The sequence below is a fragment of the Quercus lobata genome, chromosome 5 (genome assembly GCF_001633185.2).
Source record: "Quercus lobata isolate SW786 chromosome 5, ValleyOak3.0 Primary Assembly, whole genome shotgun sequence".
NCBI classification, from domain to species: Eukaryota; Viridiplantae; Streptophyta; class Magnoliopsida; order Fagales; family Fagaceae; genus Quercus; species Quercus lobata.
The window spans coordinates 64334651-64354618 of NC_044908.1; the positions used below are offsets into that span (position 1 = coordinate 64334651).

The 19968-nt window shown below is 32.9% G+C and overlaps 1 protein-coding gene across 2 annotated transcripts; it reads right to left on the bottom strand.

The window, feature by feature from the left end:
• Positions 1 to 14831: 14831 nt before the first annotated feature.
• LOC115992950 (berberine bridge enzyme-like 18) lies at positions 14832 to 16904 on the bottom strand. 2 transcript variants are annotated; one of them, XM_031117196.1, is made up of 2 exons: positions 16884 to 16904; positions 14986 to 16563 (listed from the first exon to the last, which is right to left on the bottom strand). In XM_031117196.1, the coding sequence occupies exons 1-2, from the start codon at positions 16902 to 16904 to the stop codon at positions 14986 to 14988; spliced, it is 1599 nt and encodes a 532-aa protein (XP_030973056.1). The 2 variants fall into 2 exon arrangements, with proteins under 2 accessions (XP_030973057.1, XP_030973056.1); XM_031117197.1 differs by lacking the exon at positions 16884 to 16904 and having other exon boundaries at positions 14832 to 16580.
• Positions 16905 to 19968: the final 3064 nt, after the last annotated feature.

The following is a 19968-nucleotide window of genomic DNA, read 5'->3' on the forward strand; positions in this document are numbered from 1 at the left end:
CATAAAGTAGTTGTTACGGAGAAGGAAGATATGTATGGAGAAATAGACACATATTTTATTAAGACAAAGGAACAGTACAGTGTACAATGAAAAGCTGAAACAAGCTTACACTAAAGCTGATTACATAAGTAAAGGAAAATACAAGCGAGTGGAGATAAGGCCGTGGGGACAGCTCAGAGGAGAGGTTGGCTACTGCGCCAAGTTATTGTCTAAGGAAACTATTCCTCGACACTTCTGCATGCCCATAACTCAGGCAGCAAAAGAACCTGACCTCAGGCTAACACCGTCTACAGAAAAGGCGCAGGGAGCCGGAAGTTGGGAAGCCCCCGCAAGAATTTGCCGGTTACAAGGTAGACAGTGCTGATGGTGGAAATTCCTTCTTCGGACATACCAAAAATCTGGCATGACCAGAACCTGCTTCGGATTTTGACTGAAAGGAGGGGAGACACCCTCCCCCCTCCGTAGAAGTGTAAATTTCTCTTTAAGTTTATGCTTTCTTGGCCCGTGCATCACTCCTTCGAGTCTCGGGAGGACACGGCGCCTCCGCGGCGGAGAAAGTTCTTTTTCCCTAACCCTCGCCTCAAACATGATTTCCTAAAGGAGGAAGCTGAAGGATTTGTGCGTAGGAAAAGTAACTTTCTCTCCTATTTTATATCAAAAGATAAAATAGTAGCATTTAATTCACGCAGCGTCCCAAGGAACGCTACAGACAAAATGTCTCTGGCTCGATTTCCAACGTCGTCTGCAACCCTGAAGTTAGAGGAGTCTCGAGAAGGCGCACCTCGAATATTGGGACGCCCAAAAAGTATCGCGTGGCCTGAGAATACGGAAATACCCCCTAATTTTGGGCCCAGTCAACTCACGGCCCAAGCCCGATTTAGCACAAGGGCCCAGGGACAGAACCAAGGCCTTGTATGGTCCTCGGACTCAAGCCTATGGGGAAACCAAGCATGAAAAATTATAAAAATTACAAGTTTTTGGACAGAACCAAGGCCTTGTATGGTCCTCAGACTCAAGCCTATGGGGAAACCAAGCACGAAAAATTATAAAAATTACAAGTTTTTGGACAGAACTAAGGCCTTGTATGGTCCTCGGACCCAAGCCAATGGAAAAACCAAACACTTGGATAAGAAAAGGTTTGAATCTCATAAGAAGAGTTACTTGATAAAAATGCCAGGTCACTTCATCCACGGCTTAAACACCATAAAAGGTTAAGGCCAATAAAGGTGTAAGGAAAGGGGTGGAACGCTCCAGCGCTTAGTCATATAAGAAGGCCGCTCATTTGGTGGGTGCCATATCTTCAAATGGCTATTCCTTACCTGACATCAAGCCTTCGTTTTTCACCTCGGCTAGCATGGGGTAAGTATTACTCTTCTTTGATCGGCCTTATTAGGCCAAGAATTTCTATTAAAGTTATGGCGATATCTATTTATTATCGAGTATTTTGGTTTTAGTCGTCATTGATTTAGATGTTATATCATTGTGCCGAGCAGTGCTTGCAAATTTATGAAAACGTAAAGACATAATATGCGAAACAAGGTAGACAACAATCTTTATTGATATGAAAAATTGCTACAACATACAAAAAGGGGCTCAAACGAGCCTATACAAAATGTAAACTGTCTAAGCAACCATTACATCTGTAATACAGAAAAGTAAACTGTCAAGCGTCTTTTAAACTCGTCTTCAAAGTTTCTCCAATCTCTGCCTCATTGCTGCTCATACTAAGAGAGGGACTCACTTTAAAAAAGAAAATGAATGAAGAAGAAGGAAATAGTAAGGAAGAAATCAATGACGAAGACGAAGGGGATGAATAAAGAAAATGGAGGACATGAGTAAAGAAGGAGGAGAAGAGGAGAGAGAGATGAAGAGACAAAGAGAGGAACAAAAGATAGAAAAGGAACAGCATCAGGGCGGAACTGGTGCTGGGAAGACAATAAGAAGAGGGAGGGGGAGGGCACCAAGGAGCAAAAGAGGGAGAAGCAGAAACACTTAGCCCCTGCCTCAGCCCTAACTCCTAACACGCCGGTGCCATATTAGGTACGCTCGTGAGGAGCCGGATGGTAACGATCTTGGGTGTTCTCGACTCAGTCACATCGAAAGTTTGACGTGACGAGTCCCTGCTTCGGATTTTGACTGAAAGAAGGATGAGGTTGATTTTGAGTCTTCGCCATCCTTGTCCCGATCGAGCCATGATAAGCTTTATCGGAATGTGGCGTTTTTGGGAAGGGTGGGGCTTTTGCATCCCTTGTTGTTATGGTAAAGTATTTTACGATTAAGTGTATAAACCAGCGAGTAAACCGAATCCTAAGGGAGGCTAAGTATTCCAGGGTCGCAGGGGGATGAAAAGGGATTTTTGGTAAAAACAATAACCTCCTCCTGTCCTACTTATACAGAGGGCGGAGCGGGGGGCATTTAATAGGTTCAAATCTCCAAAGGAATCAGCAAACCCAAACACGCCGGTTCCACTTCTCCACCCCATCAAAATAAACCGTCGAATTAAAGTAGTCTCGTAAAAAGTGATTATTCAAAGCTCGTTTTGGATACCCCAAGCGATAAGAACGCCTCAAAGCGCGAAATTAAAAACTATCTCGTAGACCGGTGAATCTCTTGGGCATATGAAGAACCGCCAGCGTGTTTAATAGGCCGAATGGATTGGGCCACAGGAAGAAGTTTGGCGTCACCAAAACCCCCCTGTCCAGCCCAGAGGTTGGACAGCCGGGTTTTGAGGGGCTAATGTAGGGCGTAAATGATTTATGGGCCAAGCCGAGGAGGATTATGGCCCAAGTTCAATAAAATAGACTTTGGGTACCGCCGAGGGTAGTTCAGTCCTCGGCAGACCCAAAGTTCCCCCTCGTAAAGAAGGGTAAAAATGGTATAAAACTGAAACTCGGAAAAAAGATCTAAAATATCCAGGGAAAGCTGCTGTTACTGCCATTTAATACTCTGAACCTGACAGAGCCGTATTCTTTGGCTTTTACAACCATCCCTAACGACTTTGAGTATGGACTGATGGGACAAGTATCAACCTTGGATAGTTTAACCCTACGCGTGGACGAAGGACAGTGGACGCGAGCTAGTATAAAAGGAAGAGTAAGTAATCTATAGGGGGGGTTGGGAAAAATGGCCAGAAACCTGAGCCTCCCAGCCCACCTCCAGGAGAAAGACTCCAGGGGTGTAGGAAAACTTAAACTGGTACGAACACCGCGAAAAACCCACCGCCTATCAACCAAGGCCTAGCCTTCCAAACCCACGCTCTACAAATGATATTGTTAGGGGCTTTTTCACGCGCGAACCCGACACTGTTACGGTCCGCCACGAAACGCGTCCTTACATAGACCATTTTAAAAAAAATTTGATATTATTTTTACGCAAAATATAAAAATTTATCAAAATAATACATTTTTTATTTTTTTATAAAAATATTTTTAAAATATTTTCCAAATCAATATTTTTACAACAACGGTTAACTTTTTCCTTTTAAAAACTATTATTAAAGTTATCATAATAATAAATGAGCCACTTGATGTTCTAAGTTAACTATCCAAAAATGTACAATATGTAGTATGCAAATTTTATAATAATAAAATAAAAATTTCTCATAGAAAACTATAATAATTTAAAAATATCAAAATTTATTTTATCATAAAATATATGCATTTAATGATTTAATCCATTGAATATGTTAATGAGCTAATACTTTGACATAAAAGGAATCTACAGGTGCGTGTATCAATTATTTATATATTTATTTTTTAAAATTTTATATAAAAAACTTTTTTTTTTCATTTGGAATACTTATCATTCAAATAATAATAATAGATTTAAAATATGCATTCTTTCTTGTTTTTAATGACGTTGGAAACAATGAAAACAGAAACCATTGAAAGGAAAAGCAAATTTAATAACAAATATAATTAAGAATAGAAACAATAATTGCATATTTAATTAGTCAAAATAATTAGATATTTGTAAATTCATTAATATTAAAAAATTAGATATTCCCTAACTCCTTTCAATGATATGAAATATATATATATATATATATATATGAAACCAAAACAATAGTACCCTAAAATTTTATATGTAATTAAAAAAATATTAATAGGATAATGCATTTAACTTCATGTATTACTTATATATAATCGGTGTATTAGTTATTTATGCAAAATAAACTTTTAATTTTATTTTTCTAAGATTTATATGAGAAATAACTAATTTGAATTATGAAAACTTTGCCCAAATTTCGTCATTTTTGAACCAATTAAAACAAAGTTCTACAAAAGGAAAAATTTAAATTTAACAATACACAATCAATAATGTAAATACTTAATTGATGCACCTAAGTTCACTTTCAATTAAACATTTGTCAATCCACTCAAGCGAAAAAGTTCATATTCTTAATTTTAATAATATTCAATTCTTCCTTTTCTAGTGACATTTGATATAACTAAAATTGATTCCCTGATTATTATAACACATAATAAATAATTATTATAATGAATTTCACATGGCATGGGACATGGCTAGTTGTTAATAAATATATATTCATGCATGCCATCGGCTAGTAATTAAAATATATATATTCATTTACAAGACAAGTCAGACTATTCTAAAACTTATAATGGTCTAAGGCTTAGAAAGTAAGATAACATAGAATAATAATAATTAAAAAAAAATACATTTTTGTGCAACAACTTTTGCAAAAACTCTTAAATGATCAATTGTGAGTGGTGAAAAAATAGTTATAAATTTATATGAAATTGATTATCTATCATTTACAATCGACTATTTCATCAAGTTATAACAAAAATTGTTCAAAAAATTGTGGTAGTAAAATAACAATTTTTCCAAAACATGGAATCTTTAAAGTTGTGTGTGTTACAAATAACTCTCAAAGTATTATTTTATTTATAGATTAAACCAATCTATAAATCAAATTATCAAGTCACCAATTGACTGATCGGGTCACTTAAGGTTTATTTATATATACTTTTGCTTGCTGTCAATAACTATACTTTAATAGTGACGTCTATTTTAATAGTGAAGTTTATTTTAATGGGTTGAAACTCTCGCAAAATATAATAGTGAAGTATATTTTAATATGTTAAACCAAATAAATAACATAAGATTTTAAAAAAATTACCTAAACAATCTAGAAAAAATAATATGACCAATAAACCGTAAGTAACAGGCACTTAATCAATTATTACTATAATACTGATGGGTTAGATAACTAACCAGCCCCCAAGTTCTCTATAGAAATTGCACATCATCATTTTTCCCCCCTTCATATTGGCTTGAACTTATTACCAATTAGGCAATTACAGTCATTAATTTCATTAATCATGGCTCAACAATCCACATGCCCTACAATCTGCCAAAAAGTGGGTTAATGGTAGATATATTAGAAAGGGTAAAATGCAAAAAATTGAACTTATTCTATTTCAAATTTGTCTTTCAGTTTAGCCAAAATAAATATATTAGAAAGGGTAAAATGCTAAAAATTGTCTCTAGAATTTGGGTTAATGGTAGATACTATCAAAACATTTTAAAAAAAAAAAAAATCTATTTTACATCTTAAACACAAATGTCACTTTATATTGTTTGAAAATTTCTTCTTCATCTTTGGCTGTTATTTATCTATCATTGGCTATTTTTACACTCTCTTGCACTTGTAATTATAATAATACAATAGACTTCAAACAATAGACTTCAAAAATAAAGAACTTTCAAATAATGTTATGTTTTGTTTGTACTTAGGAAACAAGTTAGATATTTTTAAAAAGTATAGTATTTGCAATTAGTCTAAACCTTAAAAGGTGGTTTTTGTATTTTAAAATGCATGCAAAGTCGCATCACAAAAATATGAAGTTACTTACCCAAAAGTAAAAAAGAATACTAGATTCTCTATTATTTATTTAATTTGTGATTTGACTGAATAATAAATCTCGATTCAAGCACTGAAGGTGGAATTTGGCTAAGTGGGTATTTAATCAACCATTGGAGCTGTCGTCTGCGAAAAACTAGGCAGGGACAAAGGCCACCTACGGCAGGCTAAGGTAATGGCTCCTTATTTATAAATTGGCTGTTCAGACTGGAAAGAAACTAGGGTTTAACTCTTATTTTATAAGCTTTTGTAAATGAATGCCGTAAAGCAGCGGTTAAGGTATATTAAATAATACTTTTACACCTATATGTTCAAAAAAATGCACACAAGCGTAGTGATCAATATCATACGGTATATGTGTATAAAAAAATTCATATTATAAAAGTATATCGTAAATGCTCATGAATTGTATGATACATAGGTCCATCTCATATAAATCGTATCGTACAATATATAGACATGTGAATTTAAAATTACTTTTCTTGGGTGGGTTCTAGTTAACTCAACTGGTAAAATAGCTGATTATTAAATAAGAGATTTGGGGTTCAATCCCCACCTATACTGAAATTTCTTTTCTTTCTCTCTCTCCTACAAAATTTGGATTATACCATTGACACTTCAATTTCATATTAATACTATAATTATATTTTTTTTAAATGAAAAAATATATTTTTATTTTGTTATTTTAATAAGTCTAAGAAGCTAGAATGCTAAGAAAAAAATATAAAGATATTTTTTAAAAAAATAATAAAAATAACAAAATGAGATAGTAAATGTGGATAATGATGAAGAAAATGTCAAAAGAGAAATAAATTTGCAAGATGAGTGAACAGGATGATAAAATTTACTTAAATGGAGTTGATTAATGATGTATATAATGAAAATAAAATATTATTCTAGCTCATATGTCACATGTATTATCACTTGTCAATTTGATCAAAATTTTATTTTATTTTATTTATTTTATAATTTGACAATTACAATGGGGGAGAGGGAATTTGAACCCTAGATGTCTTGAATGTATATGTTAAAAACATGTGCTAATTTGATTAGTTAGCTAGTTGTTGAGGTCCAAAATACACAATATTGTACTAAAGCCCAAAACAATACAAAAAAGATTGAAATCCAAGAACCACTTGGGCTTTCAATGAAAAGGCAAGGCCCAAAGCCATTAAAAGTCAATAAGAAGGGGCCCAAGCCCATGAATGGGAAAACATTGGACCTTATGAAACAAGGAAAGAAGAAGTTCAGCCCAACTCTTAAGGGAGAAAATCGTTGGGGAACCCGACGGAACCTAGAGAGAAAAACTGAACCAGAATACCTGAGGATTCCCGAATGCCTGGGATCCTTGGGATATGCAGCAAGGCTAGGTTGGGATTGAGACAGGTCAAGGAAGCATGCCTAGGAGCACAAAGAACGAGAGCAAGTGTGTCCCATCAACCACCCAATGATGCAGAAAAGGGGTAGAAAACTTGGGGAACCAGAGGAAAAGATCCTTGAGAAAAGTCTGTTAGAATTCAAAAAGAGAAAAGAGAGGGAAAACACCATCCGGGATCCTGAAACAGCCACTAGAGAATACACTTAGATTCAAAGGGATTCAAACTTCGCAAGTCTTAGAGGCTTGAGGAGTCATCTAAGTTTGTGATTCTTGAATTTATTTGGACCTTGTAACATATCCTAGTGAGCGTAATGTATTAAAAACTTAAGAAAATAATGAAAAATTCCATATCATCCTAAGGATCTCTAACGTTTATTTCATTTTTTTTTTCTCTTATATCACTTCTTTACTGTTCCGTGCTATACAATACATATATGTATTCTGTGTGTTAGTATGTATGTGTCGTAGGATCTGCGCTTTGTGCACAACTTGGTTCAAAATCAACCCAACTTAACTGCAGTGAATCAAGCTCAATCCCTTAAAAATAAAGCATTGGGCCCAAGATCCTTGCATTCTACTTGGGCCTGTGTGCTGTTTTTACCAAAAAAAAAAAAAAAAAAAAAAAAAAAAAAAAAAAAAGGAACCCACACACTAGTTTTGATAAATTTTATTATACAAGTGCTAATAAAATTATTCATTAGTTGACTATATTTCAAATTTATAATGGATATACATTTTTATAAATTTTATTACATACACATACGATACAATACACAATAGATAAAAATAAAAAATTGATTCACAATTCGATTAAGGTTTTGACAACTATGCATATAAGTACAATAAATTTGCATGTGCAAGCCAATAAATCATTAACAACTGTATTTGTTTAATAAAAACATGTGTGTTACAGCTCATAATTAAGGATTATTAATTTATTGCCTTACACACACAAATTTGTTAATAAAGTATGTTATTTAATAAAGTATATTTAATATATTATTTAATAAAGCATATTAAATACTTTATTAAATTCAGTAATATTTTTATACATTTTTATAAAAATTAAAGTCAAACTATACACATATGTCCAAAAAAACATATAACTACAATAAATTTGTGCGTACAAACTAATAAATCAAGAACAATTATATTTTTTTTCTTTGAAAAGTGTGTATTAAAACTCATAATTAAGTATTTATTTATTTTTAACCTACCCTTGGGACACTTTTTAATTATAAAATACTTAAAAGGTACAATAAATATATACTCACTCTGATGATTAAATTTATGGTTATACCCACCACTATTTATATAAGAGAGGTAAACTTCATTGTTATGATCCTAGCATCCCACATGGACTAAATGTAAACTTAACCATTTGCAAGTCAGTTTTTAAGGATGAGTTCTACCTATGAGTTTGTAATATTTGGTATCAAAGTTAACCACCACTCCAAGTAATCAGACATATCTCATTGAGTATGGGATCAAATGAGTTATGGTTTTGCAGTCGAATTCCGAAAGGGGCGACCTAGATGTGAGATTAAAATAGTTAATAGGTGAGTAGAGCCACCAAAAGAGAAAGAACTACTATCAGGTCAGTGCCGCTAGAGTGAGCCATTGTGGACATTTGCAACGGAGTGTGGTAATATGTTATGATCCTAGTGTCACATATGAATTAAATGTAAGTTTAGCCATGTGTTTATAAGATCTTGGGCACCATCCTCTTGCAAACCGGTTTTTAAGAGTGAGTTCTACCCATGAGTTTGTAACATTCACACTTTTCACATTATTTTGATTATTTTCAATGGAAAAAAAAAAGGGGGGAATAAGCTGAGTTTTGCCAATTTGATCTTATCATATCTTATCTTTCAAAAGTCAATCGAAGAATTAAAAAATCACATTCAAATCATTATATAAATACTCCTTTAAAAACAATTAATGTATGAATACATATTACTTTTCGTAACCAATTTAGATTACATTTGTATTAATATTTTGTTCAGGTCAACATGTCGTTTTCGAGGCACATGCCCTATTATTAAGATACAAAAACTGATTTTCCTTTTGTCTAACGATAGAATTCGAGAAATACTATATCCACAATATTTTTATAATAAAACTTAAATAACAGGTTATTATTAATTGTTATTAGTAAAAAAATGGATTAAAATTATCATTTATAATTTGTTATAAAAGTATTGTATATAAAATACTTGGAATAGAATTCTCCTCCGCAACATTACATCAGACTTCATACCTAACTTGAGCAGCTCCTGTGGAAAGAAGATTTTGGGAGATTTGCTAAGTCAACGTTGAATATCTACGTGGTGGCCTTATTTGAAAGATTTTACAGGTAGGCACGATGAGTCGAAGTACGTACCGAGTTTATCCATTTCTCCTTGATCAGGTTGCCAAGTCATTCTTCTAAAAACAAATTGCTCAATTATATACTTCATATACATACATATATATATATATACACACACACACACACAATGTTGCTTAATTATGGGCTTGAAGCCTTGAAGTGGTAATGCCGTCTCCACGGCTACACCTCGCTTCTCCCCTTCTGTCTATTTATTCATCAACATCAACAGATTTTTCAGCTTAAAATTTGTTGATATTCAATTATCTTACATTTTTAAAAAATGTATTGATTCAGCACCCAAAAAAAAAAAAAAAATGTATAGATTTATAAATATCGAGACTTGATGGAAGTGAAATTTCTTTCTCTTCTTATTTTAATTATTTATGTAACGTCTAGTGCATATTAAATATTGAAGGTCATTTTGATTTGGTTTAAGTAGAAAAACTACTCTACTATCGATTAGTATCAATATACTGTTTTCAGATTACCATTATTTTTAAACAAAGAGAACAAATAGCAAAATGCTCAAAAATATATATGTATATATAAATTCTTAAGTTTACAAAATCTAAAGCAAAATTTTTTTCATCACCATATAAGAATGGAAATATATATACATATATCCTAGATGTTGTGGAACATATCAAGTTATCAACCTCTTTAAGTACACCTATTGCATATAAACTAATAGTAAAGTTAAACTACTTAGAAACGTAACTAAAAATAAATAAAGCATTAAGAATAAAACATAACATATTAAGTAAATATTTGATAAGAATGGCACCTCAATGTACTCAATGTTAATAGTAGATCTAGTAATTGAAATATTTATAATTGAGAATTGCATCTCAAGTTGGCTAGTAATTTCTTCTACAATAAAATTTTAATATAATTTTAGTATTTAAATGAAAACAAATCAATAAAAAATTAAAATTTTATAACTATGAATATTCTATAAATCTAATAAATATTGCCTTCAAATTCATGTAACTAACTTCAAGTAAAAATCAAAGCTCCCACATTCTCAAGCAAAAGAAAATATCAATATGAGTAAATAACGTTTTACCTCCAGTGTTAAAAATTGTTTTAGAAGCAACTACAATTATAAAAATGATCAAAAGATCGCATGCCATTAAAGAAGGGCTCAGAAAACTTATTTTAATTCTCTTTCCACCAAGAGAAATCATTCAAATATGTATATTACCTTCAAATAAATATAAAAGACATTTTTATATTAAGAAAATAAAGAAAAAGAATTCCCATTTGTAAAAACGAGTTGGGTCGTTGATTGACCCGGCCCGACATTTCAATGGGTTGGTACGAGTTGACCCATTTTCTCTACTAGTCCAAAAATCTCGAGTTTAGGTAAATTTTGCCATATCTACTTGGCTCCTAGTACTCACTTATTTATAATTAGAATAAATAGACATTTTGTTTTCTTAACAATTTTTTTTTTTTTTTTCATTTATATGGAGGAATAATTTGGTTGTTATGCCAAACCATCCAAATTGAAGAACTGTGTTAGGGTCATGTTATGTCCACGTTGTCATGTTGCATCGATTGTAGCTCTATCAATCAAGATTTAGTGAACCTCAACTCTAGTTGACCATTCATGATGTAATTATCATGTTTTCACTTTTGTGGACCATGATGACTTGTAAGGGTCCGTTTGGATTGAGTTTATTTTTGCTGAAACTGAAAACACTGTAGTAAAATAATTTTTAAATGTGTGAATAGTGTCGTGGGATCCATTTTTAATGAAAAAGTTGCTAAAAAGTGAAATTTGTGGGTCCGTGAACAATGCACGAGTGCACTGTTCACGGTTGACTTGGTCAAATAGTGCAGCTGGGAGGAAAAAAAAAATCAAAAAACGCGTGCACTGTTCACGGTTGACTTGGTCAAATAGTGCAGCTGGGAGAAAAAAAAAATAATATCAGAAAACACAGTCCAGGATTCAACAGAAAATGCTAAATCCAAACGGGCACTAAATATTGAAATTCATGCACTAAATATTTGCTAGAGAGACTAAAAGAGAACATAGTACGTCAAGGATTCTATATCAAGATGCATCTCCAGAGCATATTGAAAATCAAGTTTTCCTATGAAAACATCTGCATCAACATTCACTACAATCAAGAGTTGTGGTGTGGTCAGACACGGATTAAGTAACCGAGCACCAAATAGATTCACAACGTAAAAGAGTCCTACTGAGTTAGAGTTACGTTTGACAACATTAGTAAGTTCTATTGTAGGTAGCAATTTTGGGATTGAGGATATTCCTTATTTTTGTAACTTTAATTTTACTATAGTGAATCCCTCAATATGGTAGTAAGCCTTAAACCACTCATTAGGGTTTTTCCAATCAGTGTTTTCCCTATTGTGACTAGATCACCTATATTCAAAATTTAATTTTCGTTACACTTAGTTTTTTAGCGATTTAGCTATGCCCATCATACAATTAATTGAGCCTATGCGTAACTAGCTTAATTAACAAGCTGATTACGTAAAATTAAATGGGTTCTAAATTTCTCCTCACAAAATGTATAATGTATCCCTCTTATACTTTTATGTGGACACGACTTGGGTCCAATGTCCTATGCAATAAACTTGATACGATTTGTTTTTGGTCTAGTGCATAAGACACATTGGACTCAAGCATTTCCCATTTTCATATATGGCTTATGTGGAATTCAAATAATTAAACTTTAAAATCTATTATAATCATAGATGGAATCATGTTGGGACTAAGAGGGGACCTTGCCCTTGCGCAGCATGCCCTTTTTCTCTCCCAAATTTGATTTTTTAGTACGTAATAAATATATCTAAGAATCCAAGGGGAAAAAAAATATACTAAATGGGCAAGGAAAAAAGTACTAAATGGTTTACTAGCCTATAACACGTGAATTAAGCCATGAATTTGTAATTCACAATTTAGTATAGCTTTATTTGATGATAAATGGAGTTATATTCCAAAATCAAATTCCTAAAATACCCTTATATAATTATATTTATACTCATTCTAGGTCTCATTTATCATGTATAAATTAAATAATTTTATAATTAATATAATTTCCCTTTGTTTAAAATTATTATTTCCATAAATGTAAAAAAAAAAAAATACAAACTCATAGCTTCTCCCCAAAATATTGATCTCTATTAGATGATATATTCAATTTTTTTTTTAATTACATATTTGAAATTGAAAATAAATAAATCAAGGACTTGTTAATTTGTTTGTTTGTTTTCTTGTTATATATATCCCATACAATAGTATAATTATATATATATATATATATATATATATGTGTGTGTGTGTGTGTGTTAGAAATATATACATCAATATATTGCTATTCCTATAGCTCAAACACGTTATCCCCTTCTACCCCAAGTACTTAGCACATGAAAAAGTGTCAATTAAGTTATAAAGCTCTTGATATGCCATAGAATAATTTGATTAGGGTTATAATTGTCAACAATCTTTTAATTAAATTATTACAATCAATAATTATAAATTTTACCATTTTTTTTAGAAGAAGTTAATCTTAAACTATTGTTAATTGGCATAAGCTTTACCTTTTAGCTTTTAACTATTATTACAATCAACAAACCTTCTTCCTCTTCCTTTTTTTTTTTTTTTCAAATCTTTTAAAGGTACAAATATACTTTAACACACTTTTAGTAAAAAGTTTTTAGCAAAATACTTGACAAGTTGTTCCCAAATGAGAACTAAGATTATCTAAGAAGTTATCTTAAGATTATCTACACACTCATACAGAGGTATTTAGTGTTAGCCATTGATGGTTTTTGGAGAAATTTCTTTTTGAGCTATTACATAACTTAAGGAATATCTATTGAGCCTGATATTGAGACTTACTAAAGCTCAATAGGTTGAGGATGAATCGAGATACATGTTCACTGTTTGAGTAGATTCTTAAGCAGCTTTTTTTTTTTTTTTTTGATATGGATTTTCTATGCACTTTTGAACACTAAAAACTTAAGCTCAATTACATCTATAAGTGCATTTTTCACTCGGATTTTTTTACATATAAATATTAGGTTGACCTTTAAGATTGCTGCTAAGTCTAAGGGCAGACAATTATTCACAAAGCTTATACTATACATGAATTTGTTTCTACAAGGTCACAACCATTTTCTTGTGTCTTCAACATGGATCTTCAATGCATTTTTGGACACTAAAAACTAAAGCTCAATTACATCAATAAGTGCATTTTGTGCCAACGAACAAATATTTGACCCGAACAAGTTAACCTTTCAAACGGCTGCTGAATCTACGGGCATAAAATTATACACATAGCTTAACGTATACATCAATTTGTTGCAGCCAAGTCACACCGAGTATACTACTGCTGTACTGCAGACAAAATTATGTTCGGGTTGTGATATCCATTAGATAGAATAAGACTTTTTCTTTCAATAGTTAGGCTCTGTAATTGATACAAAGGTATACTTTTATGGTTATTTTTAGGATTTATAGTGTTGGCATATTCCATGTCAAATATTTTCATTGTAATTGCCAAATTTCCTTTTATTTTTTTCATTGGGTTGTATTTGCATTGGAGAAAAGAGGATCAAAAGCTGGAATTGGAATTGCAAATCCAGAATTTCGCTTGAGCAAAAATTTTCATGTTAGGCAAATTGGTTTTCACCTATCATTCGCCTATAACTCAATCGAGCAATATTTGTATTTGAAAGAAATCAGTTGTTTTTTGTCCTCTGTTTTTCCTATCCAAGTACCGATCTATGTTTTTCTTATCCAAGTACCCATCTTTGTATCTCAAAAAACACACTGAAATCACACCTAAATTTTGTAAGAAAAGAGAGAGAGAGCTACGCATTCTATTAGAGAGAGAACCATTGTAGGTTCTATCCCTTCAGCCTTTCAAATTGCCATACCTTCTGAGAGGAGATCAACAAAAGATCAACTAGTAAGATCAACAAAAGATCAACTAGTAAGAGCAGGGAGCTCAGATACAAGTAAATCTATAGACTAGAAGGGTTTGTAAGCATATTGTATCGCAACTATCTTTCTAGTGGATTCATTTGATGGGCTAGCCCGCAGAGTTTTTCCAATTGTGGGTTTTTCTCACCCTAAACACATCTAGGTGTGTGAGTATGGGATTTTACTTCTCTTTGTGTATTTTCATGCAATATGTAAGTCTATAATTAAAGAATTACACCTAATTGTGTACATCCATTTGGTACGAATTTTAAGCATGTGAGAGATTCACATAATATCCTTGGAGCCTTTAATTATGTTGAATAAAAGGACTGAAACAAAAAGAGATAAACAAGCTTTATCAATGAGTACAATCTCTGCTATATCCACTAGTATGAAACAGGTGGGATGCTTTGTTCATTCCTAAAGAAATTAGCGGGATCTACCACGGTCTTCACTTGCACCAGCCTTTCGAAGTTGTTCTTAAAATATTTAGTACCCCATATGCTTGCCTGGCTATAACTTGTGTTGCTTATGTTATTTGTTCCTATGTCAAGGTCTCTATAATTAATATATGCTTCTCTTGGAGACTTAGAAACGTAGGGCGCCATGTAATCGTAAAGCCTTCTTATCCAACTCATATACTTTTCAGATGCCGCAGTCCCTTCTTCTGTCCAATACACCAAGTGTTGGATTTTGTAGATGTTGCCAGCTCTATGTGGGAAAGGAATTGAAGACTCTGAAATTTCATTCATTCTTCCTCCATATGGACTGAGGATCAGTAACGCTGCCGCTGCCTCTTTTTCCAATAGTCTTTGCCAAATCCCTTCCAACCCAACTTCAGGAATGGGATTCTTCACATAGTCAGATTTTGCTTTAAAATAGGTTATTGAAGGATCCCTGTTTAGCAAAATATCTGGGGATAGCCCACTTGGGAATCCAGCAAAGTAGAGGATAGATTGAATCCAGCTCATTTCTGTACAATCTTCACTCACCAAACCCAGCTCAGGAAAGCTCTTTTGCATCAATGGAAGGAGCTTATCCTTCCCTCCAAGGTACAAGGAATTGAACGAAGCTTGTACCGTCCTATTCCCTTTTTGGCTAGAACTAACAGCACTTAAGATTACACGAATGAAGAGGTCTGTATCAAACTTGTCTGCAACATACTGCCACCGATGAAGAATTTTGGTTGCATTTTGTTCCAAGTTCTTATTGACTGTGAACACAGTCACATTTGAGGGAACAGGAACCAGCTGGATCTTCCATTCAACAATGACTCCAAAGCTAGCCCCTCCTCCTCCTCGAATGGCCCAAAATAGATCTTCTCCCATTGATTTTCTGTCAAGGAATCTACCCTTAACATCAATCAAGTGTGCATCAATAACATTATCAGCAGCAAGGCCATATTTGCGCAACAATGTGCCATACCCTCCCCCACTGAAGTGTCCACCAACACCTATTGTTGGGCAAACTCCAGCTGGAAAGCCAAGCGTTCTACTCTTATTGGCAATCCAATAGTATAATTCACCCAGGGTTGCACCAGATTGAACCCAGGCAAAGTTATTTTCTACATCAACAGAAATGTTTCGAAAATTTATCAGATCAAGTATGACAAATGGTACCGGAGAAGCATAAGAAAGACCCTCGTAATCATGTCCACCACTTCTAACCCTTACTTGCAATCCATGTTTTTGGGAACAATTTAGTGTTTCTTGAATTTGTGAGACCAACAATGGTGTCACAATGACTTGAGGTTTCGGGGTGGAAGGTGTTGAGAATCTGGTGTTTCTGATGGAGGATTTCAGGATAGATGAATACGAAGAGTTGGATGAGGTGTAAATGAGTTTAGAAATACTGTCATTTCCGGAATGAAGGGCCAGGCACTGAATAAAGTTTTCATCAGTAGAAGCTGAAGTTTCCAATAAAAATGAGAAAAGAAGAGCTAATACGAGTGAAGACACTGATAACTTCATTTTTGTTTGTGCATAGTGATTATAACAAAATTAGAGCTCCTTATTTATAGAGTTTAGGAGGTTTATTTATTTAAGTAGTGTTTATTACATTTGAAAACAACTGACCATGTTGAATAGAAAATGATAAGTGGTTTTGAATTCCCCTCCATAAATGGAAGATATGATATTAATTTTCAATAAATATTGATAAATATGCTATTAATGTTTTATAACTGATTAGTTTTTGAGAAATGGAAGATGCTATTAATGTTCAATGGATGCGGTTTATTTATTTAACTATTTATTTGAGATAGAAATCCTACTTGAGTTTAAACTTTTAATTGTGGAGTAATCATCATATCAAAGATGTGAGCTGATAATGCAATTGTTAGTCATTCTACAGTACCCTTATTTTTTTTAGTGGGTATAGTACCTACCAAAATTTTGACCATCAAAATTAATGGTTTTTAATCTAGACCATTTATTCAATTTTAGTGAGATACCAATTGCCGGTAAGACAAGTTAGCATATAAAAGCAAAATAATAGAACCAAATCTTATCAGTTCTCTCTTGCGTCCTCCCAAATTCAATTGATCTTCTCAAAAAATAATCTCAGGCACCAAGAAGTGCTTGCTTGATTCGTTCATTCATTCTGAGAAAATTGCTTTTGCTTCTTCTCTCTTGCGTGCTCTTTGTATGTCAATCTCCTTTCCGTAGTCCGTCAATTTACTCGCTAGTGAAGGTAAGGATAAAAAGAAAAAAAACATAATTTCACTCACCTCTGTTTTGTTTCCCCTTTTTCTTTGTTAGTTTTTCAGGAAATCCGTTTGAAAAAATATATACATTTTATTTCAATTGGTTGTTGATTGCATATCACTGCCCTTTCTATTTGTCAAATATGGGTATTGGGTGTGGGGTGGAACTTGCTTAGGGTTCAACATTGAGTAGTTTTTTTTTTTTTTTTTTTTTTTTTTTTTTTTTTTTTTTGAACTCAACATTGAGTAGTTCTAAGTGGACTGGATCTTGTGAAAAATTCAATTGCTTTGTTTTGGTGGGTTCATTTTGAAACCATCCTAACTAGACTGAACTAAAAAATATGTAGTCATACCATTCAATTACTTTGTTTTGGTCGATTAAATTTTGAAACAATCCTAACTGGATTGAACTGGATACCTTGATAAAATTCTACCCCATTTATCAGTTATTACTAAGAACCTACCCTCCTAATCCATGGGTGTAACCGGAGACAAATCCTTTATGAATGAATTTATTAAATATGTTAAATTCTTTGTTTATTCTGTGTATCGCTATTGCTTCTATAAATGAGTCCAAACACTTATAACATGTTCTTTAAAAAGTAATTACTAACTTTAATAACTTAGGTTATCAATATGAATAATTTCCTATTTGTTGTCTTTTCAGTGTCATCTTTTGCTAGGATTGATTTCTCAGATTATTAAGTTCAAAATTTTACACATAAGTTATCTTTTCCAAATAATGAAGTCTAAATTTGTGATGTTATATGGATATAAAAGTGAACTATGGCTATCTAGTGAAAACCTATAAGGCTATGGATCAATTGGGTTTGTATTTATAAATCATCTGTAACTAGGGAATCAATTATGCAATTTAGTGCTTAATAGAACCCTCATTGTAGCCTAGATCGTCATTCCCAACCCATAGCATTGTTGGTGAAGCCCAAATCGTCATCCACAACCCACAACCCACCGTCCTACATGCTAGTCCCACCACCGGTGATGGTAATTTCTATTTTACTCCACCTTCTGCCTCTTTCATCCACTCCCCTAACCCATCTCTCTTTCACTCACCCAACATATCCCTCTTCCTCACTAACCCATCTTCCTCCATCTTTCTCCATTTTTTTCCTTCAACACCCACATCCTCTGAGATCTTGATTTTTTTGGATATATAGTGATAGGCCAAGAATATATTGACTCCTTGTGATAAATTAATCAATTGATTTAGTCAAGTTAATTAATTAATTCAATTAACATGTAAAACATGTGGTAGCATAAACAAATCACAATTGACAAGGTGATTTGTTTATGAATGGGGAAAACCTACACGGCAAAAACTCCACCGGGTAATTTTAAGGTTACCACTCCCGAGAATCCACTATTATTAAAACAAGCGGTTACAAGTATATGAATCCTAGTACCTTATACCAACTTACAATTGAACCCTTACTCCAATACTTAATTGGACTTGTTCTGTAATGACAATCTCTCATTTTCAATGCATGACTCCTAGAATGTGACTAATCAATATATGCCTGAATCCCAGTACGCGACTTAATCATCAACTTGAGAAAGATGTTGGCTACAAAGTTCTTCAGTTCATCACACAATGAAGATCATGAAACTCCTTGGTCACAAAACCTTAAGGTGTACAAACACAACAACTTCTTCAATAGAAAGATGAACTAGGGCAAATTTTGTCTTCAGTCATAATTTGCATGGACAAAGCTTTGCTTCACACTCGAACAACCTTTGACGGCCCTTAAAATAATCCTTATATATGTTTAGGGTTGTGAGAAAAGAAAGTCCAAACATATACACAGATTGGGTGCAAAACAAAACTAAAAATTTGTTTTTCATAAACCTCGACAGATAGGGTATCTATCAAGCTTCGGGCTTCAGTAGCTTTTTAAACCTCGATAAATGTTAGTTGTCGAGCTTTAAAATCCAGCACTTCTTCATTGTTTCTTGGATAAACTTGCACGGCTTTAACACTTGAACTTGAAACCTTATTCCTTAAAGCATTAAACACATCCTAGATCTACCTAATTATAAGTAAAGTGTGTTTTGTCAAAGGATTAGCCAATTCTAAATTGACATATGTTCCTAACATCAAATCACATATGTCCTAACATATAGTGAAGTGCTTTTTTTTCTTTTTCTTTTTTAATGATTTGTTCATGAGTTCATACTAATTTTTTTTTTAAATTGATTTGTTCTTGGGTTTATATTTCTTTGTTTTTGAATTTATGTGGTTCTTGGGTTGATATTGATTTGTTTTTTTAAAATTGATTTGTCCTTGAGTTCATATTGATTTTTAAGAAATTGAAAATTACAACTATCCATTAATTTGATCTATCAATATGTAAATGATTGTCTATGAGAAAATAAAAGCATATTGAATATTTGTAGTTTTTTGCTTGAGTTGGAATTTATGTATTTGTTCATTTAAAAAATTGTGGATTTGGGTATTTTCTATTCAAATGAGATATATTTGTTCTATTTGGTTGTATGATTATTGTCTAGTTGTGATGTTGAACTTTTCTACACTGTCTTATGTTGCAGGCACGTTTCTTGTATATCATCTTGTTGCTTACACATTTGATTGAATGGTATGTTGAATGATTTCCTATACTAAATATGTATTCCATAAGGCCAATTT

Bases quoted from the DNA above. Each gene is read 5' to 3' on its own strand.
- LOC115992950 (XM_031117196.1), bottom strand. From the start codon at position 16,904: ATGATTACTCCACAATTAAAA. The intron at 16,564-16,883 runs GTTTAAACTCAA...ACAAAAATGAAG, and splicing joins TGATTACTCCACAATTAAAA to TTATCAGTGTCTTCACTCGT.